At 43.7% G+C, this 24,394-nt stretch overlaps 2 protein-coding genes across 5 annotated transcripts; both read right to left on the bottom strand.

The window, feature by feature from the left end:
• Positions 1,700-2,152, bottom strand: LOC107606571. Its single transcript, XM_016308620.1, has one exon. It carries the CDS (start codon positions 2,150-2,152, stop codon positions 1,700-1,702), a length of 453 nt encoding a protein of 150 aa, XP_016164106.1.
• On the bottom strand, positions 7,699-14,063 carry LOC107609422 (pentatricopeptide repeat-containing protein At1g71210-like). 4 transcript variants are annotated; one of them, XM_021107088.1, is made up of 3 exons: positions 13,368-13,747; positions 13,123-13,161; positions 7,748-9,900 (listed from the first exon to the last, which is right to left on the bottom strand). In XM_021107088.1, the coding sequence occupies exons 1-3, from the start codon at positions 13,599-13,601 to the stop codon at positions 8,167-8,169; spliced, it is 2,007 nt and encodes a 668-aa protein (XP_020962747.1). In that variant the 5' UTR covers positions 13,602-13,747; the 3' UTR covers positions 7,748-8,166. The 4 variants fall into 4 exon arrangements, with proteins under 4 accessions (XP_020962744.1, XP_020962747.1, XP_020962745.1 ...); XM_021107085.1 differs by lacking the exons at positions 13,123-13,161; positions 13,368-13,747 and having other exon boundaries at positions 7,699-8,056; positions 8,135-10,841; XM_021107086.1 differs by having other exon boundaries at positions 13,123-14,063.

Genomic DNA, 24,394 nt, shown 5'->3' with positions numbered 1-24,394 from the left:
AAATTTGACCACCCTTTCCAATGAATGGACCTTTCCTTTCCATTATTTGTCCACCAGAACCTCGCAATTGCTGCTTCGATGCTTTTGCAAAAAGACTTGGGGAATTTGATGACATTCATAGCGTAGGTTGAAATCGCTTGTATTACCGCTTTTATCAAAATCTCCTTTCCTGCTTGATTTAATAGTTTTTCTTTCCATCCTTGCATCTTATCTAGTATCTTCTCCTTTATCCATTCCAAGGCCTTATTTTTGGACCTGCCCCATCTCGCTGGTAACCCTAGGTATCTTCCAGGATCCTCCAACGTTACCATTCCGGTGATCTCCTCTATATTAACCCTCCTTTAAATAGATACTTGACTACCAAATATCAGCCCGGACTTCTCAGTGTTGATTCTCTGGCCTGATGCTTCGGTATATTTATTTAGAATTTGAATGAGTTGATAAATCTCTTCTTTCTGTGCACCTGCAAAACTTATACAGTCATCAGCAAATAACAAATGAGTAATAACCGGTGCAGATGGCGCTAGTTTAATTCCAGAAATAAGTTTATCACTCATCGCCTTTTCCATGAGAACAATGAAGCTTTCGGCCGCCAGGATAAATAAGTAGGGTGATAGAGGATCTCCCTGCCTGAGACCTCTCTGTGGGAAGATCTTGGTTGACAAGTTTCCATTTATTTTAAATCTGTAAGTAGCTTCACGCAGCTCATCACCAACCTCACCCACTCACTACTGAAACCGAACTCTTCCATGACCCTTTGCAAGAAGCTCCATTCCAATCTATCGTAGGCCTTATTCATGTCCAATTTTATGGCTAGATCTTGACTTCCCAAGCTTCCTTTCCTATTTAGTTTATGAAAAGCTTCCTGCACTATAACTATATTATCTTGTATGAATCTTCCCTTAACAAAGGCGCTCTGAACTGGGAAAATGATGAGATCAAGCACTTTTCTTAGTCTCCCCACCAAGACTCTTGTTACAATCTTATATACAAAGTTACAACAGCTAATAGGTCTGAGCTGGTTGAGGCTTTCCGGTCAAAACAACCGTTGTTTTTCCTAAGTCGTCAGGTATAACACCGTCTTTAAAAATTTGCTTCACTAGTGCACAAATATCTTTGCTCAGAATATCGCAGTGTTGTTAAAAGAATAACCCGTTTAAACCATCTGGGCCTGGAGCCTTTAAACCACCCATACTAAACGCCGCCTCCTTTATATCCTCTTCATTAATGTCTGCCATGAGCTCCTCATTAATCTCTCTAGTGACTCTCCTTGGAATGTCTTTTACACACTCTTCCATGTTCCTCTCCCCTTCCAAAGCAAACAATTCGGTATAATGCCTTTCTACTAGCCTCATTATGTTTGCTTCCCCTTATATCCACTGACCCGTTCCATCTTTCACTCTATCGATTCTGTTCCTGATTCTTCTTTGGATGGTCGATGCATGAAAAAAGGCTGTGTTCTTATCACCCCACTTTATCCATTTCAGCCTTGATCTGAGACCCCAATATTTTTCCTCTTGTTTCTAAAGTTATGATATTTGGGTCTTCAATTCTTTCTCTCTTCCTTGGTCTCTTTCCATCAAATCAGCTTCTTGGATATGATGTAACTCTATTTTTATTCTTTCTATTTCTTTGTCTGCTCTCTTGAATTTTCGTCTACTCCATTCTATTAACTTCCTTTTGCATCTGTTTCTTTTCCTTATGAATTGACTCCAGCAAGATTCATGTTTCCCTCATCCTGTTGCCAACTATTCCTGATCACCTCTTTGCATTCCTCATGATCTGCCCAAAAAGCCTCAAACTTGAACTCTTTTTTTATCCGTCCTCTCGGCTGAGTTTCTAAAATAAGTGCATAGTGGTCCGAACTTATAGCTGGAGCAGCCTTAAGAATAACATTCTGGTACATCTGCAGCCATTTCCAATTCACTAACACCCTATCTAGTCTTTCCTTAGTAACAAAATTATTTCTAGAATTACTAAACCAAGTGTATCTACTTTCTTGAAGGTCAACATCCATTAAGCCATTATCATCAACAAACTTTTTAAAAGTTTCTAAACAGATTTTTGGTTGAGGATGGACACCTACCTTCTCATCTTGACTTAAAATATCATTGAAGTCACCCATGTAAGCTTGAGGTTCCTCCTTGCTCATGTTACTTACCAGTAGCTTTTGCCATAGTTTCCTCCGCTTTTGAAAAATTGGATTCCCGTACAAAAAAATACCCTGCCATTTAAAATCATTATTGATGTTAATATTAGCTTTAATATAGTTGTCACACCACTCGTAAATATTAAGATTAATATTAGAAATCCAAAGCAGACATAGACCGTCGGACAAGCCCCAGGATTCTACACAAAATATATTGTCAAAATACAACTTCCTTCTTATCCTATTCATTTTTTCTTTACTGGCCCTAGTTTCCATTAAAAACACTATGAGCAGCTTTACTTTTTTACATAGGTTATATAATTCAGAGATTGTCGGGGCAGCCGCTATTCCCCGACAATTCCAGCTAATTATACTCATGGCTGAGGTTGGGGCATGTTAAGGCCCGCCTCCTCAGCCATTTGTCCTCCCTTAAAGAGTTCAGAATCATGCATTGCTAACTGATGCTCTCCTAAATTCAGAAAAGCATTGTTGTTCTTCAATTTCTTGATCTCCTTGTCATCATGCTCCTCCATCCATTCCTTTTGTGTTAGTAGTGGCACCTGTGTGAATTCCCGCTTCCTTTTTAAATTCAGCTTCCTTTCCAGCTTTTTAGCTAGTTGTGTTTCCCAATCTGCATGTGCTTCCATTTCTACCTCTTGATCTTCATCACTTGCTAGCTCCACATAGTAAAAATTCTCATCCTGGAACGTATGCTGACCCCCACTTCATTGTCTTCCTTCTGTATTTCTTCAATTGGCATCTTTAGTATGTCTCCCTCCATTTCATATTTTGACAAGGCTTGTATTTTCTTCCCTTCTACTCTGCCATCCTGCACTTGTATATCCTTGTTTTTTGCCAGCATAAGCCTTTTTAATTCTTGACCTATGGTCTCTTTTCCTCCTTCCTTTTTCAGGCCCAATGTTCCCTGAGCAATTCTATAGCTATTCACCTCTCCCTCCTCTATTGTATAATGTTTTAGCCCACTTCCCATCCCCATCCTTGCTTGTATAGGCTTTACCCCTTCTTTGGCCCCAATCTCCTTTGTTGGGCCCATCCCCCTTGACCCATGTATCTCTATAATTTGTTTTCCTTTTTGGGCCTTATTTCTATTAGCCCATTCATTTTTCCTCTCCCTTATCTCCTTAATGAGATTTTTCAGTTTATAGGCAGCTCCTAGGTCTGGCTCCGTATCCCTAACTCCTTGAAAATTAGGGATTTTTGGTACTTTCTCTACCTGCTCCTCTGGTTCCGCTATCTCTTCCTTTCTCCCAGTTTGGTTTTTCCAGACACTCTCCTCCCTGATTTTCTGCTGCTGTGCCCGCTCATCCCTTATCCTGCTCTCCTCAGAGTTTTGCTTCTCTTCACTCTCCCTGTCCATGTTTCGTTGCTCACGCGCCCACTCCTCTCCTTCCTCACTCCATCCTTGTTGTCTTGAGCTGCCTCCTCCCACGGTTGAAACTGGTCTGCCTTGACCCACACCCAGACCTGGTGAATACTTCCTTTTGGTGGTGTCCTAGCATGCCATGGCTGTTGAGTTCTTGCATGTCTTCTTCTCATGCCTTAGTATTCCACAATTGAAGCAGTAGCTATTCGGCAACCTCTCGTACCTGAAGAAGACCCACAACGGTGGTAATTCCTCTCTGTCTAACCAGAACCCTGTAGGTAAGGCCTTGGTAATGTCGATGCTAACCCTGATCCTCAGATATGGTCTCCTCAGCACTCCGTCCATTTTTGGATCTTCAACCTCAGCCAACACTCCCAACATTTCTCCAATGAGTATACCTGTCTCTTTATCCATGAAATCGTGTGGGATGCCATGTATCTGAATCCAAAACTCCATGAAGTCATGATCTACTTCGAACACTGATTCGCCTTCCCCCCATAATCTGAGGTTGACCATATTTCCTCTGACATTTTATGGTCCGTTCTGCATGATTTGCAATCCTCTCCTTCTATCTTTAAAGCTGAACAACATTTTCTTCAAACCTATATCAGTGACTGCTACACCTTGTGGGTTTCTCCACATTCCCAGAAGAGCGTTTTTACATGTTTTAAAACTTATCTCCTTATCACTTATTATCTTACCCACCACATTTAAGCACTCTTTCTTATATCCCAGCTCTCCAGGCTTGTTGAGCTTGATTACTTTACCTTCAATGCTGCTCATAATGTATTCTGCTCAATATACTTGTTGTGTTTTGCAGATTTTTTTGAGGTTTGAGAGAGGACAGAATAAGAAAATATTTGTGGATATTGATACTGGATGTAAAGACTCCCTATTGGAGAAGAACCTGTAGTTCTTGGATGACTCTCCTATTGAGAGAAGAAGAGCTTCCTAGTAGAGCAAGAATTCTATGGCAGCTGGGTTCGTTAGGGTTAGATTTTTCACACTGAAAGAGAAAGGGGCTTTTTCAGAACTATGTTAAAACCCTTCTTTCTTTACTTTTTTCTTTTCCGGTGAACATCGGGGCCAACGGCCCATAAAAACAAAGGAAACTAAGGCATCACATAGCGGGTTACAGGAACCCATTATCATCATTAATCAAAATATTTTTTAGCCCTTTCGGAGGAAAATCTAGAAACTGGAAGTTAACTTGGTATTGAAATCTCCTTTGGGCAAGCCAATTAGCCGCTTGATTAGCTTCCCTGTAGCAGTGGTTGAAACGAATCTCCCAAAGTTTTTGTTCAAAACTGATGATCTCTTGAATGATTGGACTAAAGCTAGCTCCTCTAGTTCGTGCTCTCTCGATTCCTTCAATTACCTTCAGAGAATCCACTTCGAAGATTACTCGACGCATGCCTAAATTCCAAGCCAATCGCATCCCTTGAAGAATGGCCGAGAGCTCTGCCTCCGTTATATTATAGGTATTCATGTTAGCAACAAAACCACTTACCTATTCTCCCATGCTTGTTCTGATTAATCCCCCACACCAAGCTCTGTCATCCCCCTCTGTGATTGATGCATCTGTATTGAATTTGACCCATTCTTGCGGTGGTGGATACTGTTTGACATGTATAGGAATTTAGTTGTTATTGAACATGCTATAACTGTTGAAAGCATTTCTAATTTTTTTGGCATAGTCTTCAATCACAATAATTACATTGGTTGGTCTCTGATATGGTCTGTTAAAAAATTCTTGGTTCCTCTATCTCCAAGTTTACCAAGTTGTGGTCATGAAAAATCTTTCCACTCTAATCTCAGGTTCTGACCTAAGTCATAGTTGAGATTGAAATCTATTTAGGTTTCTAGTTGTACATCACTTTTAAAGAACGTGGTTGAGTTGGGTGTTAAATCAAAAATTAAAATTAAAACATTATTTGAACATATCATTTTAAATGATAATGTATAACAAAGAATTCATTGTTAAATTGAAGGCATGTATCAAGTTAATAATATTATGCATTAGCCGTAAGTGATTCATATTTTTTCTTTTTGGGTAAACTAAAGTTAATCATTAGTTAGATTGTTTAAATATTATTTTTCGAGTTTGATCCTTAGTAATAGTGTCTTGTTCAATTCACTCATCCGTTTAAACAATCATCGTAAGTTCAAATCTCGCTTGGTTGCGCTGCATTTAACAACTTATTGGCTAATAGCAGACCCTTAGATGAAGCTTAAATTCGTGACAAATTAGTCATTGACCTATTGGACTAAAGAATACCATAGATAACCGAAAATGAATTTTTTCAATTTTTTTAACAAGTAACGTATAATCTTTAACTATTAATTTTATAAATGGGACAAAAAATAAATATAAAAAAAAACAATAAAGATTTTTTTTTTACTTGGATTTTTTGAACATTTTATTTTAATAAATACAAAATATATATTAAAAATTTAAACCTTGTATATTTTTTTAAACAACGTTTTTGGGAAGGCGAGGTTTAATTTAAAGGAATGGATGGCACTAACAAAAATCTATTACAATCCCAATCTTAGAAGGGAATCACTAACCCACTTATGCCTGTGAAAATAATATTGGTCTTGAGCAAAATAAAACATCACTGTTTGGATAAAATAGACTTTTTTCTTTTTTTGGGTCGATGACATCAAATATGTTAACTAGCTATTTATATAGTTGCTAATATAAGATCTTCTGCCAAGCACTTCTTTTTTCAGGGAGCATGCACTGTTGCACATTCAAAGCATTTGTTCATGGCATTCAAATGCTGATATTTAGTAATTAGAACTAGTTTGATCATGGCTCTGTTGAGATGGTGCAAGTAGCCTCAAGAAGCTGCAACTCCACTCTCTTCAGCATCATGCATCAACTATTGTATTGTCTTTGCCTTTGTGGCTTTGTCATGATGCATCATTTCACAATGGAATCTCATTTTTCAACCAATCATATTCAAGTCTAGAGTAAATTTGGACCAGGGAATAAGAAAATCCGAAAATAGACTGAAATATCTTACCTAGTTGCATCACATGTAATTCAGTTACATGCTCTAATCACTCCTAGTTATAGCAATATCAACAAGACAACTTCCTTTATGAGGTTCTTTCATTGGATGAAATTTCTTCCACATAGTTAGCATAGAGCCATAGACCACCTTTCTAAGGTTCTATGATTTTCTGATGATGCAAAACAATAGTATAATCTTAACCAGTAGCCACCTAATGATGAAAATAATCAAGTGCGCTTATTTTCAGCATTCTTTTTCAATTCCTTCACTTTCATATATCACCCAAAAAAATAAAAATAAAAAAAAAAACCCTCAAAGCAGCTTTGTCAACATCTTCAAATATATGAAGCTTGGATCCTTTGAACCATGACTCCATGAATTTTGGCAGTGCAAACACCAGAGAAAAAGATGCAATAGTTCAACGTTTTGCAAAATCCAGTGTTCCATTTTTTCCAATTTGAAATTTTGAAACACTTCTCAAGTAACGTCTCCCCATCAACCGCTGGACTCTATATTCATCCTCCACCGGTCCACCCTGCGTTTTCATCTTCCTCCTTTCTTTTTCCTCTCGTCTCTCAGTTTCTTTCAACAATATCAGTTTGTTGAGTTTTCAATTAGATTCTTTTTGCACTAAGCAGTAGACCTTATACGAAAAGCTCTACCAAACTACTCTTACATTGGCTTTCAATCTGTATTTCTAAGTAGCAAGTTTCTAGCAAAATGAGTTCTAAGAAGAGTATATATAAACTTGTATAATCCCTGACAAATATAGATACTAAGCTCTCATAATAATTTACTAGTTTGGAGCTAGCAAATATGTTCATGAAAAGAATAAAAGAGGCCACCCAGAGATCAACATACTTGATTCCTGTTTTTGAAAATTTTGAGGCTAATCATTTGATGAAATATGAGGAAAGCTTTGATGAATGGCAACCAGATGTAAGAACTAAAATATGACTACAAGTGCAAATTCTAAATAAGTAAGGGAGTCAAGCACACAATCATTAAAGAAACCAAGGTAAAAAGGACAGATTAATTCTTCTACAAACCAAAATAAGAGCCAGTAGAAGAGAGAATTATTGTCAAATGAAGATAAACCAATATAGCTTATGCTCAAATAAGGATGACAGGTCACAAGCATGTTGCAGATTAATGAGGGAACAGCAATCCCCTATCTGAAGCTTCAAGTTTGTATCATATTTGATTTTTTATTTCTTGGGCAATGACTATTACCATCAAATGAGGTTAAGATGCAATACATCAAACTTGCAAAAAAAACAGTATCAGATAAAAATGAAGTTAAATCAAATATCACAGCTATTGTAAATCTAATGTGATAACTGATAAATAACACAATGTGGAAACTATTTTATTTCCTATTGCTTCCACACATAAAAAGAATGTTTTTTTTTTGGTGGGGGAGAGGAATAGTCAACATAAAAGGATTGCACAGGATGTAATATTAGTAAATGATAAGGAGAAAAAAAAAACTAAATCCAACACATCCAAGATAACTTTTTTCTTTTGACAAAAATGCAATTCTAAAAAATATCCTTACAAAAATTGGGTGGACCATTTTGGATATCTAACGCATACTGATCAATTGTTCCTTAAATGAGCATTCTGGTTTCTCTGTTGGAGAATGTCCTTTTACTTTCTTTAAACCACCTCTCAGCCTTGTCTCTCATCCCATGCCTTTCGAAACCATCAACCATGGTGCTATAAATCCACTGGTTGGGCTCAAAGCCCCTTTGACACATCCTTTCAAACAACTGACAAGCCTGCTCCTTATCACTCTTCCATGCTTTTCTCAACAACAAATTGTAAGTGTAAATGTCAAGTGGAAAGCACTTTGCGATTAATTTCTCCAAGTCCTCAACATGGCTAACTCTATGATGACGACGAAATGCACCAACCACAAAGCTAAGCATTGACCAATCAGTTTTTCCCTCCTCTTTCACTCCTCTTAAACGAACACAGGCATTGTAAACTTCCGGTGAAAACATAGATCGATAAAGAAGTATGTTACCGAGAAAAGAGGTTAATCGACGTCCCATTTTCTCATACATATCAACAAGATTCACTGCCTCGTGATATCTTTCCGATGAACAAAGCTCCTGTACAAGAATTTCATAGCATTCAATGCTTGGATTTAAACCGTCTTCTAACATTTGGAGGAAGAACCGATACGCAGGTTCAGGATTCTTGCTCTTGCAGAGAAAAATAACAAAGCAATTATATAACTTTTTAGTCGCCAATCCACGAGACCAAACATTACTAAAGAAGATAAGAGCATCATAAGTCCTTCCACTTTTCAAATAAGCTTTCAACATAAGACTTAGAGAAGATGAAGTGGGCTGAATGCCATTCCTCTGCATCAACTCAAACACTTTCCAAGCCAACTCAGCTTGCTTGGCATGCCCAGCTGCATCAATGAAACAATCATAAATATAATGTTGACGATCATTATGGGACAGCATCTCGAACAAACTGAAAAACCGAGATCTTGAATTGTCCATCTGAAGTAAACAACAAAGAACAACTCTACATAGAGCCGGTGTCACTTTATGACCCTTCTCCTTCATTTCAACGAGAAGACGAGCAGCAATATCTCCCCTATTCAAATAACTATCTTCCACTCTTCCCGCCCGACACAGTGCCGTTATAAAGTTATCATACGTGGAAGCATTAGGCATAATTTTCCATTTCAAGGCAAGATGGAGCAACTCTTTCATCTCATCAATCATGCACTCTCTACACAGAACATTGGCAAGCCTAGTAAAGGTCCGTCTATCGGGAATAAAATGGTGATCAATTGAGCTCTTCAACACACTAAATGCTTCCTTGGCGTTTCCGTCCCAACACAAAGTAAGTATCAAGTACTTGTAAGCCATATGATTTGGGGACAGCATAAATTCTGACCTCGACTTGAACAAATCAAGAGCATCATCCACCATTCCCTTCTTGCAAAAGAAGCACAGCATGGCATTCATGGTAACTGTGTTAGGTGGAACAGCAGTCTCATACATGTCCATGAACAAATCATACACCTCGTCGAGCCTGTCCTCCCTCAAGAGCCTGTAAATCAACACGTTGTACCTTGCCAAACCAGGAATGTATCCTTTATTTTCCTTCTTCTGTTTGAAAAAGTCCAAGGCCTCATCCAACCGGCCACCGTGCACAAGGCCCCTTATCCAAACCCCATAAGCATGATCCAACGGCACCAGTCCCGAATCCCCAAACTCGCTAACCAATCTAACAGCATGATCAAACCTATTGCTCCGACATAAAGCACGGACAAGAATACTCACCTCGGAGCCATGAAGCTTCTTGCCACCATCCACCAAGCCAAACAAGAACACTTCAGCTTCATCCAACTTCCCCTGCTTGCACAAACTCTTCGTAATAAGCACATTGGTATACCGATTCTCAAAACCTCTCATCCTAATCTGCCTAATAATGTCATTAACAGCATCGAAATAACTCTCTTCAACAAGGGCATTCAAAAGCACATGGTAACCAAAGGTATCCAAGTCCAAGCCATTAAACCGCATTTTACCAAATAGTTGGAGTGCAATCTCAGGCTTACCCGCAATAGCATATCCAATGACGAGAGTATCGTTGAACCGTGCACGGGGATAGAAGGCTGGACCACGGCGGCGGAAGGATTGGAGGAACTCGATGATGGTTGACATTGATCTGTTGCGTGCAAGGATTCGGAAGATGGCGGAGAAGGTGCCGCGAGTGTGGTGGAAGCCGGACTGGCGACCGGCCCAATCGAAGAAGCGGAGGCAGGGGTAGACGTGGGCAGCGGCGGTGCCATGGTGGAGTACGGTGAGGACGAAGGACTCGTCGAGACGGGGGAGTGTTAGGGCGGCGAGAGAGGCGTCGAGGGCGGCGTCAGAGCTAGAGTCCGTCGAAGAAAGAATCTGAAAGATTCGGGTGATGAGTGGGTCGCGGGTGTTGAACCAGTCCTTGATGGAGGATCTTAAGACGGTGTGGCAGTTATGAGAAGAAGAAGAAAAGGAAGAAGGGTTGTTGATGTGAATGAGAAAAGAAGAGAAGAGGGATCTGCATTTGGTTACATGTTTTAGTGGCTGTAGCATTATGGATGTTCCCTATCTCTCTCCGATGCCATTCTCATTTTCATTCCTCTTCCTTCCTCAAACCCATTTCAACGCTCTTTCTTCAATTTTACATAAACCTAACCTAGCACCTCATCTTTTATTTTGATTTACATATTAAGTTCTGAAATCTGAACATTATATCATCCCTGTCTTAATAACTTTACGGACCGTTCTATTTTTATTTTTATTTTTTAATCAGACCTCAACTAGACTATTTAGCCCAAATAAGATAGGAAGAATTTCACCTGTGCCAGTATACTTTACTGATACACTGGTATATAATAAATCTGCACCGTTAAAATATTAGTTTTAAAATATGAATGAATGACATTTTTTTTTATGTAATTTCTGTTTAGTGGCTACTTCCTTAGACGACTTACTTTATGTTTTGATTTGGGTAGTTTCCTTTTTGTGTGGCCAATGGACCTTTTTGGCGCATAGTTGTTGCTTACATTAGTTTGAGAGTAATAGATTGTTGTTGGGTGTATTATTTTTGTATAATTTTTGGCCAGTATTATACTATTGGGTTAAAAACCGTAAAGTCATAATTGTTAAATTTTGCATCGTTTTTTATTTATTATTAGGTTCATAGTTTGGTCTGAAAAATTCAATCCACAGACAATAAATAGAACTAACCCTTATTCATGTACTAACATAATATAGGGTGTTTGCAGTGTAGTTTGAATCGATTTTAGATTGGTTTTAAGTAAAAAATTTATCCGATTTAAATACTGATTTTATTTGCGGTGTGGATTGGATTGGATGAGCTTTTAAAAAAAAAAGTATCCGATTCGATCTAATTTCAAGCGATTTGAATGTGATTGAATTTGCGGTTTTGTAAAGTACAAAAATAAAATATATATAACAAGTTTTAACATCAAATTTTAAATAACTAACAATGACATAATAAGTATAATTGTAAACATAAATTGACCAAAACAAAAAATTTATATGAGCTGGTTGGGGGGTTGTTTACCTGAAAATGACACGGCTTAAAATTTTTAACAAAACAAAAAAAATATTACTACCGGGTCCGAGTTCTTTAAACCGGTCCATCACCATTTTTAAATTAATGATAATAAATAAAATATATACTAATTTAAAAATATAATAAAAAATATATAGAGTAAAAAAAAAGTTCTATTAAAAAAATTATATAGGGCTAAAAATTGACCAAAACAAAAAATTTATATGAGCGGGGTTGTTTTACCTGAAAATGGCACGGCTTAAAATTTTAACAAAACAAAAAAAAATATTACTACCGGATCCGAGTTCTTTAAACCGGTCCATCACCATTTTTTCTAACTATGTCAAATATACTATTTTCATTAATAAAATACAAAATTTACAACAGTTTCATTATTATTTAGTAATCCAAGCCCATTTATAATGTCTCTTGAGTTGGTAGACAAAGAGCCCACCAGCTTTCAGCCGTTGGAGCCAAACTTTCTCACGTTAGCTTCTTACTAGCTACAACCATGAAGCACAAAGCCAGTCTGTCATTTCCATAATTTTACTGTACAACTAAGGACATTTTAGGTTTTCTATCCATCACTATATGACAAAAAGTTGACTGCTAATCAGACCGTACTTGCTATATTGCTGTACCAAAAAAATAATTGGTACATGTGAAAGTTTTCCAATAAGATAACCAACTTCAGATAGATTAGATCGAAAGAAATCTTGAAGGAAGAATTTCAACTGTACCAATTTACTTTACAGAATTACAGGTACATTGGTATACTTTATGTTACGGCCCTGGACTCCCGCAGGTCAACCCGACCCGAGCTCCACCCGGCCCGACTACACGCCTCTCAACCGACCCGGACACGCGTCCCGTACGGCTCTCTCACAGCTATGGGACCGCGTCCTTGGGAATATGGGCCTGCCCTCCAGAGGGGCCCAATACTGACATGTATATAAGGGGAAGACTGGCTCTTCTCCCGAGGTACGTCACATCTCTGCACTACACTTACTCCACCTGCACGTATTCTGACAAGAACGTCGGAGTGTCTTTGCAGGTGACACCCCCCTCACACAAAGTGCTCGGGACCTCACGCTCCCGGACTGGAAGACCGTGATCAGACGAGCCCCTTCCTTCACCCCTGATCCTGACCTGAATCGTCCGGTAACCGACCTACCGAACATTGGCGCCGTCTGTGGGGACTCGTCCATGGACTTCGTACTAGTCCAGACTGGGACCGGCAGCGAGGCCGCGCCTCCCGTGCTTGGGGGAGGCGCCGTTTCGACAGAAACCCGACAACAGCAGAGGTCGCCTCCGAGGGACACGACGCAGACTCACGAAAGACGCCCCTTCGGAGGAACTGGCGACAACCACGCCAGGATAATGCAAGAGTTGCGCCATAGGATGCAAGACTTAGAACGCCGGCTAGCCGAAAGAGAACGCGACCAACGCACCCCGGAGCTGCCACCATCCACCAAGCCAAACAAGAACACTTCAGCTTCATCCAACTTCCCCTGCTTGCACAAACTCTTCGTAATAAGCACATTGGTATACCGATTCTCAAAACCTCTCATCCTAATCTGCCTAATAATGTCATTAACAGCATCGAAATAACTCTCTTCAACAAGGGCATTCAAAAGCACATGGTAACCAAAGGTATCCAAGTCCAAGCCATTAAACCGCATTTTACCAAATAGTTGGAGTGCAATCTCAGGCTTACCCGCAATAGCATATCCAATGACGAGAGTATCGTTGAACCGTGCACGGGGATAGAAGGCTGGACCACGGCGGCGGAAGGATTGGAGGAACTCGATGATGGTTGACATTGATCTGTTGCGTGCAAGGATTCGGAAGATGGCGGAGAAGGTGCCGCGAGTGTGGTGGAAGCCGGACTGGCGACCGGCCCAATCGAAGAAGCGGAGGCAGGGGTAGACGTGGGCAGCGGCGGTGCCATGGTGGAGTACGGTGAGGACGAAGGACTCGTCGAGACGGGGGAGTGTTAGGGCGGCGAGAGAGGCGTCGAGGGCGGCGTCAGAGCTAGAGTCCGTCGAAGAAAGAATCTGAAAGATTCGGGTGATGAGTGGGTCGCGGGTGTTGAACCAGTCCTTGATGGAGGATCTTAAGACGGTGTGGCAGTTATGAGAAGAAGAAGAAAAGGAAGAAGGGTTGTTGATGTGAATGAGAAAAGAAGAGAAGAGGGATCTGCATTTGGTTACATGTTTTAGTGGCTGTAGCATTATGGATGTTCCCTATCTCTCTCCGATGCCATTCTCATTTTCATTCCTCTTCCTTCCTCAAACCCATTTCAACGCTCTTTCTTCAATTTTACATAAACCTAACCTAGCACCTCATCTTTTATTTTGATTTACATATTAAGTTCTGAAATCTGAACATTATATCATCCCTGTCTTAATAACTTTACGGACCGTTCTATTTTTATTTTTATTTTTTAATCAGACCTCAACTAGACTATTTAGCCCAAATAAGATAGGAAGAATTTCACCTGTGCCAGTATACTTTACTGATACACTGGTATATAATAAATCTGCACCGTTAAAATATTAGTTTTAAAATATGAATGAATGACATTTTTTTTTATGTAATTTCTGTTTAGTGGCTACTTCCTTAGACGACTTACTTTATGTTTTGATTTGGGTAGTTTCCTTTTTGTGTGGCCAATGGACCTTTTTGGCGCATAGTTGTTGCTTACATTAGTTTGAGAGTAATAGATTGTTGTTGGGTGTATTATTTTTGTATAATTTTTGGCCAGTATTATACTATTGGGTTAAAAACCGTAAAGTCATAATTGTTAAATTTTGCATCGTTTTTTATTTATTATTAGGTTCATAGTTTGGTCTGAAAAATTCAATCCACAGACAATAAATAGAACTAACCCTTATTCATGTACTAACATAATATAGGGTGTTTGCAGTGTAGTTTGAATCGATTTTAGATTGGTTTTAAGTAAAAAATTTATCCGATTTAAATACTGATTTTATTTGCGGTGTGGATTGGATTGGATGAGCTTTTAAAAAAAAAAGTATCCGATTCGATCTAATTTCAAGCGATTTGAATGTGATTGAATTTGCGGTTTTGTAAAGTACAAAAATAAAATATATATAACAAGTTTTAACATCAAATTTTAAATAACTAACAATGACATAATAAGTATAATTGTAAACATAAATTGACCAAAACAAAAAATTTATATGAGCTGGTTGGGGGGTTGTTTACCTGAAAATGACACGGCTTAAAATTTTTAACAAAACAAAAAAAATATTACTACCGGGTCCGAGTTCTTTAAACCGGTCCATCACCATTTTTAAATTAATGATAATAAATAAAATATATACTAATTTAAAAATATAATAAAAAATATATAGAGTCACAAAAAAGTTCTATTAAAAAAATTATATAGGGCTAAAAATTGACCAAAACAAAAAATTTATATGAGCGGGGTTGTTTTACCTGAAAATGGCACGGCTTAAAATTTTAACAAAACAAAAAAAAATATTACTACCGGATCCGAGTTCTTTAAACCGGTCCATCACCATTTTTTCTAACTATGTCAAATATACTATTTTCATTAATAAAATACAAAATTTACAACAGTTTCATTATTATTTAGTAATCCAAGCCCATTTATAATGTCTCTTGAGTTGGTAGACAAAGAGCCCACCAGCTTTCAGCCGTTGGAGCCAAACTTTCTCACGTTAGCTTCTTACTAGCTACAACCATGAAGCACAAAGCCAGTCTGTCATTTCCATAATTTTACTGTACAACTAAGGACATTTTAGGTTTTCTATCCATCACTATATGACAAAAAGTTGACTGCTAATCAGACCGTACTTGCTATATTGCTGTACCAAAAAAATAATTGGTACATGTGAAAGTTTTCCAATAAGATAACCAACTTCAGATAGATTAGATCGAAAGAAATCTTGAAGGAAGAATTTCAACTGTACCAATTTACTTTACAGAATTACAGGTACATTGGTATACTTTATGTTACGGCCCTGGACTCCCGCAGGTCAACCCGACCCGAGCTCCACCCGGCCCGACTACACGCCTCTCAACCGACCCGGACACGCGTCCCGTACGGCTCTCTCACAGCTATGGGACCGCGTCCTTGGGAATATGGGCCTGCCCTCCAGAGGGGCCCAATACTGACATGTATATAAGGGGAAGACTGGCTCTTCTCCCGAGGTACGTCACATCTCTGCACTACACTTACTCCACCTGCACGTATTCTGACAAGAACGTCGGAGTGTCTTTGCAGGTGACACCCCCCTCACACAAAGTGCTCGGGACCTCACGCTCCCGGACTGGAAGACCGTGATCAGACGAGCCCCTTCCTTCAGAGCGTTGGAGTGTCTTTGCAGGTGACATCCCCCCTCACACAAAGTGCTCGGGACCTCGCGCTCCCGGACTGGAAGACCGTGATCAGACGAGCCCCTTCCTTCATCCCTGAACCTGACCTGAACCGTCCGGTAACCGACCTACCGAACATTGGCACCGTCTGTGGGGACTCGTTGTCTTTGCAGGTGACACCCCCCTCACACAAAGTGCTCGGGACCTCGCGCTCCCGGACTGGAAGACCGTGATCAGACGAGCCCCTTCCTTCACCCCTGATCCTGACCTGAATCGTCCGGTAACCGACCTACCGAACATTGGCGCCGTCTGTGGGGACTCGTCCATGGACTTCGTACTAGTCCAGACTGGGACCGGCAGCGAGGCCGCGCCTCCCGTGCTTGGGGGAGGCGCCGTTTCGACAGAAACCCGACAACAGCAGAGGTCGCCTCCGAGGGACACGACGCAGACTCACGAAAGACGCCCCTTCGGAGGAACTGGCGACAACCACGCTAGGATAATGCAAGAGTTGCGCCATAGGATGCAAGACTTAGAGCGCCGGCTAGCCGAGAGAGAACGTGACCAACGCACCCCGGAGCGGAGCCCCACCCGCTCCCGTTCAAGGAGCCGCTCGAGGCGCTCACCCAGCCCCCAATACGAGTCGGAGAGCACCGGGGGACGGGGACGAGCCAGAAGAAGAAGTCGGGACCCCATCATTTACGCCCGACACGAGAGACGGCGGGCGTCGAACAGAGGCGAAGAGGACGCCCGTTGGGAGAATGACGAACCGGGGAGAACTACCCGGGGACCAGTGATAATAGGAGCGACCCCTTTTCACCGTTCCGTACTCGAGGTCCGGCTACCGAAACACTTCGACAAGCCAACGGACATGAAGTATGATGGAACACAAGATCCCCTGGAACACTTGACGACCTTTGAGGCCAGAATGAACCTGGAAGGGGTAGGAGACGAGGTCAGATGTCGCGCCTTCCCGGTCACCTTGGCGGGCCCAGCGATACGGTGGTTCAACAACCTCCCGCAGGGCTCGGTGACTCAATTCTCCGACATCAACCACGCCTTCTTGGCTCAATTCACGACCAGGATTGTCAAAGCCAAACACCCGATCAATTTGCTAGGGGTGACACAGAAACCCGGAGAGCCGACCAGGAAATACCTGGACCGTTTCAATGACGAGTGCCTGGAGATTGACGGTCTAACGGACTCGGTGGCAAGCCTGTGCTTGACGAACGGGCTCTCGAATGAGGACTTCAGGAAACACCTTACCACAAAGCCCGTTTGGACAATGCAAGAGATCCAATGCGTGGCCAAAGAGTACATCAACGACGAAGAAGTCAGCCGGGTCGTGGCTGCCAATAAACGGCAGCCCACCTACAACCAAGCACGGCACTATGAAGGCAGAGAAAGACCAAAGGAACACGCCAGGGACGGCGGCCCGAGTAAAACACCCAAACCGTTCCCCCGAGTTGGGAAGTTCACCAATTATACCCCCCTCACGGCACCAATCACCGAAGTTTACCAACAGATAGCGGAAAAGGGGATATTGTCAAAGCCCCGACCTCTGAAGGACAGGACGGGAGGAAACAAGAACCTCTACTGCGAGTACCACAAGGGTTACGGACACAAGACCCAAGACTGCTTCGACCTAAAAGATGCCCTGGAACAAGCTATCAGGGATGGGAAACTTGCCGACTTCTCCCACCTTATCCGGGAACCAAGGAGACGCAACCGGGACCACGATAGCGAAGACATATCCCGGTCGACAAGGCGACGACAGGAACCAGAGGGTGACGACCACGGCCTTACAGTGGTAAACGTGGTAACGGCCAGAAATACCGCCCCAAGGTCAAAGTCAGTACAGAAAAAAGACGCCAAAGTCCTAGCGGTCTCCACCTCGACTGTTAGAAGTTTCCGAGGTATTCCACCCATCTCCTTCGGCCCGGAGGACCAATGGTTTGACGAGGCACCGGAAAGTCCGCCCATGGTCATCACGGCCAGGGTCGGAACGGGCCTCGTCAAACAAATCCTGGTAGATACGGGGGCAGACTCGAACATCATGTTTCGAAACGTTTTCGATGCCCTGGGACTAAGGGACGCCGACCTGACGACCCACCAATACGGTGTGGTAGGGTTGGGGGACCACTTCATCAAGCTGGATGGAATCATCTCACTCCCGACCTCTGTAGGACAGGGGCAAAAATGACGAACAGTCATGGCGGACTTCGTGATATTACGAGACTCCACGGCCTATAACATCATTCTCGGGAAAAAAACCATCAACGACCTGGGGGCGGCCATTAGCACAAAGCTGCTGGTGATGAAGTTTGTCACCGACGACGGATCCGTAGGATCCATCAAAGGCGACTTGGAAACGGCGGTCGCTTGCGACCACGCCAGTTTCTCTCTCAGGAAAAAATCCAAAGAAGCATCTGGGGTCTTCCTTGCTGACCTGGACACCAGGATAGACGACAAACCCAGACCAGAGCCAGAAGGAGACTTGGAAAAATTCAGGGTCGGCGAGGAAGACGATAAGTTCACATTCATAAACAGGAACCTCTCCCACGAGATGAAGGAGCCTTTGATGGAAATGATCAGGGCTAATGCCGACCTCTTCGCCTGGACGCCTGCCGATATGCCCGGAATAGATCCCCAGCTCGTATCGCATCATCTGGCCGTTAAGGCGGGAGCCAAGCCAGTGGCCCAGAGGTGGAGAAAAATGTCCCAAGAAAGGGCAGAAGAGGTAGCCAGGCAGACGGCCAGCCTCCTAGAAGCAGGATTCATCCGAGAACTGGACTACTCCAGGATACCGGTATCTGAGCTTCATGGATGCTTACTCTGTTTACAATCAGATACCGATGCACTGACCCGACGAGGAAAAAACGGCGTTCATAACGCCAGGGGGAATCTATTGTTATAAGGTAATGCCTTTTGGTTTGAAAAACGCTGGGGCCACGTACCAAAGGCTGATGAATAGGATATTCAGTGAACTTATAGGCAAAACAGTAGAAGTCTACGTGGATGATATACTCGCAAAGACCACACGACCCGACGACCTCCTGAGCGATCTTGATGGCATTTTTTCCTCCCTACGGCAACACGGCATGAGGCTTAATCCGCTCAAATGCGCGTTTGCCATGGAGGCCGAAAAGTTTCTGGGATTCATGATTACTCAAAGAGGAGTGGAAGCCAACCCCGAGAAGTGTCGAGCAGTTCTCCAGATGAAGAGCCTGGGTTGTATCAAAGACGTCCAACGACTTGCCGGGAGGTTAACGGCTTTATCCCGATTCCTCGGCGCGTCAGCAGCAAGAGCTCTGCCTTTCTTCAATCTAATGAAAAAAGGAATGATGTTCGAATGGACCCCAGCATGCGAAGAGGCATTCAACCACTTCAAGCAGATCTTAGCGGCACCACCGGTCCTCGGAAAACCCAAGGCCGGAGAACCACTCTACCTCTACTTATCAGTAACCGAGGAAGCACTTGCCACAGTACTCGTCAGAGAAGAAGGGAAGACCCAACAACCCGTTTACTTCGTGAGCAGGGTCCTCCAAGGACCAGAATTGAAATACAGCAAACTGGAAAAATTGGCGCTGGCGCTCCTAGTCTCTTCCCGAAGGTTGAGACAATACTTTCAGAGCCATCGTATAGTCGTAAGGACGGATCAGGTGATTCGCCAAGTACTGCAAAAACCTGACTTGGCTGGTCGGATGATGACCTGGGCCATCAAGCTCTCCCAATACGACCTACAATATGAACCCCGACATGCAATCAAAGCCCAGGCAATGGCAGACTTTCTGGTAGAAGTGACGGGGGAGCCCCCCGAGGAAACGGGCACACGGTGGAGGCTCCACGTTGATGGGGCCTCCAACCAAACGTCCGGGGGAGCAGGGGTCATCCTGGAAAGCCCTGCAGGGGTCATCTATGAGCAATCGACTAAGTTCGAGTTTCCAGTGTCGAACAACCAAGCAGAATATGAAGCTCTCTTGGGCGGACTGATACTAGCTCGGAAAGTCGGAGCGACAAAGGTCGAAGTATGCAGCGACTCACAAGTTGTCACCTCGCAGGTGAACGGAAGCTACCAAGCCCGGGACCCCCTCCTGCAAAAATACTTGGAAAAGGTTAAAGAAATAACGAGTCAGTTCCAGGAGGTCATCGTCCAACACATCCCAAGAGAAAGGAACACACGGGCGGACCTCCTGTCTAAGCTGGTGAGCACAAAGCCAGGGTCAGGTAACCGGTCCCTTATCCAAGGCATGGTGAAAGAACCGACGGTCGCCCTCCACTTGACGAAGTCGAGCCCCTCATGGCTAGACCCCATCACCAACTTCCTGGAACTCGGCAAGTTGCCTGAAGATGAGAAAGCAGCCAAAACCTTAAGAAGGGAGGCGGCTAGATACGCAATCATACAGGGACAACTATTCAAAAAGGGACTCAGCCAGCCCCTATTGAAGTGTTTGCACCCCGACCAGACGGACTATGTGCTTAGAGAAGTCCACAAGGGGTGTTGCAGACACCACATCGGGGGCAAAGCCCTAGCAAGGAAGCTCATCCGAGCAGGATACTACTGGCCGACAATGATGAAGGACTCAAAGGAATTTGTTAAAAAATGCATAAAGTGTCAACAAAACGCCAACTTCCACAAGGCACCGGCCTCCGAGATAAACTCTCTGACGACTACTCGACCTTTCGCACAATGGGGAATCGACCTCCTGGGGCCTTTCCCGGTCGGCCCAGGACAAGTCAAATACCTCATTGTCGCCATTGACTACTACACCAAATGGGTGGAGGCCGAACCGCTGGCTACGATATCGTCCTCCAACTGTCGGAAGTTCATGTGGAGGCAGGTGATAACCCGTTTCGGTATCCCGGAGGTCGTTATCTCAGACAACGGGACCCAATTCACGGACAAGAAGTTCATGGAGTTCCTCTCTGGCCTAGGGATAAAGCAGAAGTTCTCCTCGGTAGAGCATCCCCAAACAAACGGGCAGGTAGAAGCTGCAAACAAGGTCATCCTTCTTGGTCTAAAGAAGCGCCTAGACAATAAGAAAGGAACATGGGCTGACGAACTCGCCTCCGTCCTATGGTCTTACCGGACAACTGAGCAAAGCGCTACAGGGGAAACTCCCTTTCGCCTAACATACGGGGTCGATGTGGTAATACCAGTCGAAATCGGCGAACCGAGCCCACGACTACTACTCGCGGGCATGAGCGAAGCGGTCGAAAAGGACCTGGTTGAGGAAACAAGGGAAATGGCTCACCTATCAAAAATGGCGCTGAAACAAAGAATAGCCCTGCGTTACAACGCAAAAGTCCTCAAACGAGATTTTGAGGAAAGGGACCTCGTCCTGCGACGCAACGACATCGGCATCCCGACCCCAGGGGAAGGCAAGCTGGCGGTAAATTGGAAAGGTCCCTACAGGGTAAGGGAGGTACTCGGCAAAGGCGCTTATAAACTAGAAAGACTCGACGGCAAGGAAATACCCAGAACATGGAATACGGGTAGCCTAAGAAGGTTCTACTCATGACCAGACGACTCGCCGACCTGAGAACCCAAACAAATTGTAAATACTCGCCTTGTTCGCATGATGATCTGTCTTTTTATTTTTTATTTTATCAAATACCCGCCATATTGATTAATTTGTTTAGCTAACGACTAACTCACACTTGTCAAAAATTTTCGTACTTGTCCACTACTTTCCCACGTGCGCCGCGCACGAGCGCCCCTAAAACGGCAGACCGGGACTGATCACCCCGGGGGCCATCTTCCTCATGGCCAAATCCAACTACGATGACAACACGACCACGGCGATCCAAGCCATAACAAACATAAAACGGGAAAACGGGCGCGAGCCCAACCCTGAAAGAAACAACGACAACAAACATAGCAAACGACAACGCGGCCAAACGACTGAATAAGTATAACTTACAAAGAGTCAAAACAAAAACGAGCAATAAGTTGTTCAGCAAATGCATTACAAAATATCCTAAGTTACAAGACCTCACTTCCTTGGCATGTCAACAATCTTTCCGTCCTGGATAGTCTTGAAAACACCAATTGACGACGTGTCGAAATCAGGAGCTGCGATCTTTAGCTGAGCCTTCAGGGCATCTTCGGTCATCGAGATGGCGTTCTTCCCTTGCTCCCTGGTCACCTTAAGCTTCTTCTTAAGCTCTGCGGCTTCGGCTTTAGCGGTTTTTGCCTCTGAGACGGCCTGCTCCCGCTCTTTCTCCAAGGCGGCAACCCGACCCTGAGCGGCATTCAGCTGACCCTCCAAGGTCATCTCACGCTCAAGAAGCCAGGCCACGGTCTCATCGGACGCCTTCAACCTCTCCGCAACAAATGACGCTTTCTCCTCAGCAGCGCTAAGCTTTCCCCCCATCTCGGACAGCTGACCCTGGAGGAGCTCAACTTGGGCCTTGAAGTCATTGTTCGCCTTAACAGAGGACTCAAGCTTCCTCCGGAGTGCCTCCATCCCCGATAACTTGAATTCGGCCTTCCGAGCTATCACGGCCCCACGAAGCAAGGTGCGGTACATCCACCTCGCCTGCTCGGACAGCTCGGTCTCATGAAAATGCTCCTCGGTCCCGGGTATCAACTGTGAGTCAATAAATTTGGTAGCATCAAAGTTCCTTTCCATTATGGTAAGGGCCCCTTCCGGGCTGGAAGACATCCTTCGCTTCTTGGGAGTATGGATGAGCTCCACGTCACTATCCGGCTGGGGGGTGAGAGACGCGTGCCCTCCAGCGGGCCCTTCCTCATGAGTAGGGGAAGCCTGGACCCCTTCAGCCTGTTTCCCCGACACGTCGACATCCTGGGGAGAAGGCACAGCCTGATTCTCCTTCTCCCCTAAAGGACCCTCCGACTTACCGGCATCCTTCTCTTCGGCATTCTCGTCGTCACTTGCTTCAAAAAAGGTCTTCATCAGATTCTCAAGACCAGTCACGGTGGCAGACATTTCCACTGCAACAAATAACAGGCGCATTAGTCGTTAAATCGGGTAAAGAAAAATAACAAAGAAACATAGGCAAACAAAGAAGACAACTCATGAATATAGCTCCTGGCGGCCTCCCGTTCACCCATAAGAAGATGAGGGTTCACGGGGTTCTTTTAAAAAATGGCAAAAAGTACGTCGGCTATTTGCTTATCTACAGGCGACAACCTCTTGTACGTCACCTTGATGAAAGGATTCGACCCCGCGCCAAAACTCCAATAAGTCTGGATAAGGCGCTCCCCCTCTAACGACAACCAAAAGGGGTGACGACCTTTGACGGGACGAACTTTGAAGTACTTATCTTTAAAACCATGGTAGGAGTCCTCAAAAAGGCCAAAAATTCTCCTACCCTGAGCAGAACGGAAAGAGAGAAACCCTTTCCTCGCCTTCCCCTGTTTGGAAGGGTTGGTAAGGTTGAAATAGAAGAGGAAGACGTCCACCGAAACCGGCAGCTCCAGGTGCTCGCAAACCATTTAAACCATGCGGATCGAAGCCCAGCTGTTCGGATGAAGCTGAGAAGGGGGGACGGATATCCGGTTCAACAGCGCCATTTGAAAGTCGGAGAACGGTATCCGAACGCCAACTTGTGTGAACATGGACTTGTAAAACCAAATCCAATCGGAGACACGAGGAGAGTGGAAGTTGAGTTCATAAATACGCTCATGGGGTGCAGGGACAATGGCCTCGTAGTTGGCCTCCTCGTCAGTCCCCCCACACAAGTAGCCGGCTTGCCGGAACTCGGTCAACTCCTCCAAGTCCATTTGGTTGGGCGAGCTCCTGATATCGTCAGTCACCCAGGCGTACGGGTCGTAGGCCGCGCCAGTTCCTGAAGACCGGGAAACGATGCGAGGCATACCTACATCGGGGTACCACTCCGTTAGACTATGAGGTCGGGAGTCCACAGAAACCCAAAAACTACGCCTTTTCAAACTTAGATCATGGCCAAGAACAGTTAAAAACTACACCTATCATGCAAATCACCTAAAACCTACCCAGGAATGGTACCCCTCCCTTAATTCGTCTACCCCACCATTGGAAGGCCATTCGGCTAAAGTAAACCAAGCATGCAACAATCGCAAACAACAACTACGCAGCAGTAAAACATAGCATAAACACAAGGGAAGAGGAAGCAGAAATTACCTGAGTTGGTTGCAGGAACTTGAGAGGAAAAAGAAGGCACGAGAAGGCTTGAACAGGGAATTTTGGATATCAGGGAGAGAGGAAAGTGAAAATGGCAAGGGTAGGAGAAAAAGAGAAAGAAACTGTTTAAAAACCACCACAAGGAGCGCGAAAAGAGATAGGGGCAAAATGGTCTTTACGCACGGGGTTTTAACCCATTATGAGCATTTAATGCTCAGCACGAAGAACGAAGCGGCGAACGAACGCCTCA

The sequence above is a fragment of the Arachis ipaensis genome, chromosome B07 (assembly GCF_000816755.2).
Source record: "Arachis ipaensis cultivar K30076 chromosome B07, Araip1.1, whole genome shotgun sequence".
Lineage (NCBI taxonomy): Eukaryota > Viridiplantae > Streptophyta > Magnoliopsida > Fabales > Fabaceae > Arachis > Arachis ipaensis.
The sequence above is the reverse complement of the archived record's forward strand: the minus strand, read 5'-3'. Positions and strand labels throughout refer to the sequence as shown.

Excerpts from the sequence above, each read along its gene's own strand:
- LOC107606571 (XM_016308620.1), bottom strand. The coding sequence starts at position 2,152 with ATGAGCAAGGAGGAACCTCAAGCTTACATGGGTGACTTCAATGATATT.
- LOC107609422 (XM_021107086.1), bottom strand. The coding sequence starts at position 13,884 with ATGCTACAGCCACTAAAACATGTAACCAAATGCAGATCCCTCTTCTCT. Across the intron at positions 9,901-13,122 it reads AAGTGTTCTTGTTTGGCTTG|GTGGATGGTGGCAAGAAGCT; the intron begins GTGGATGGTGGC and ends TTGTTTGGCTTG.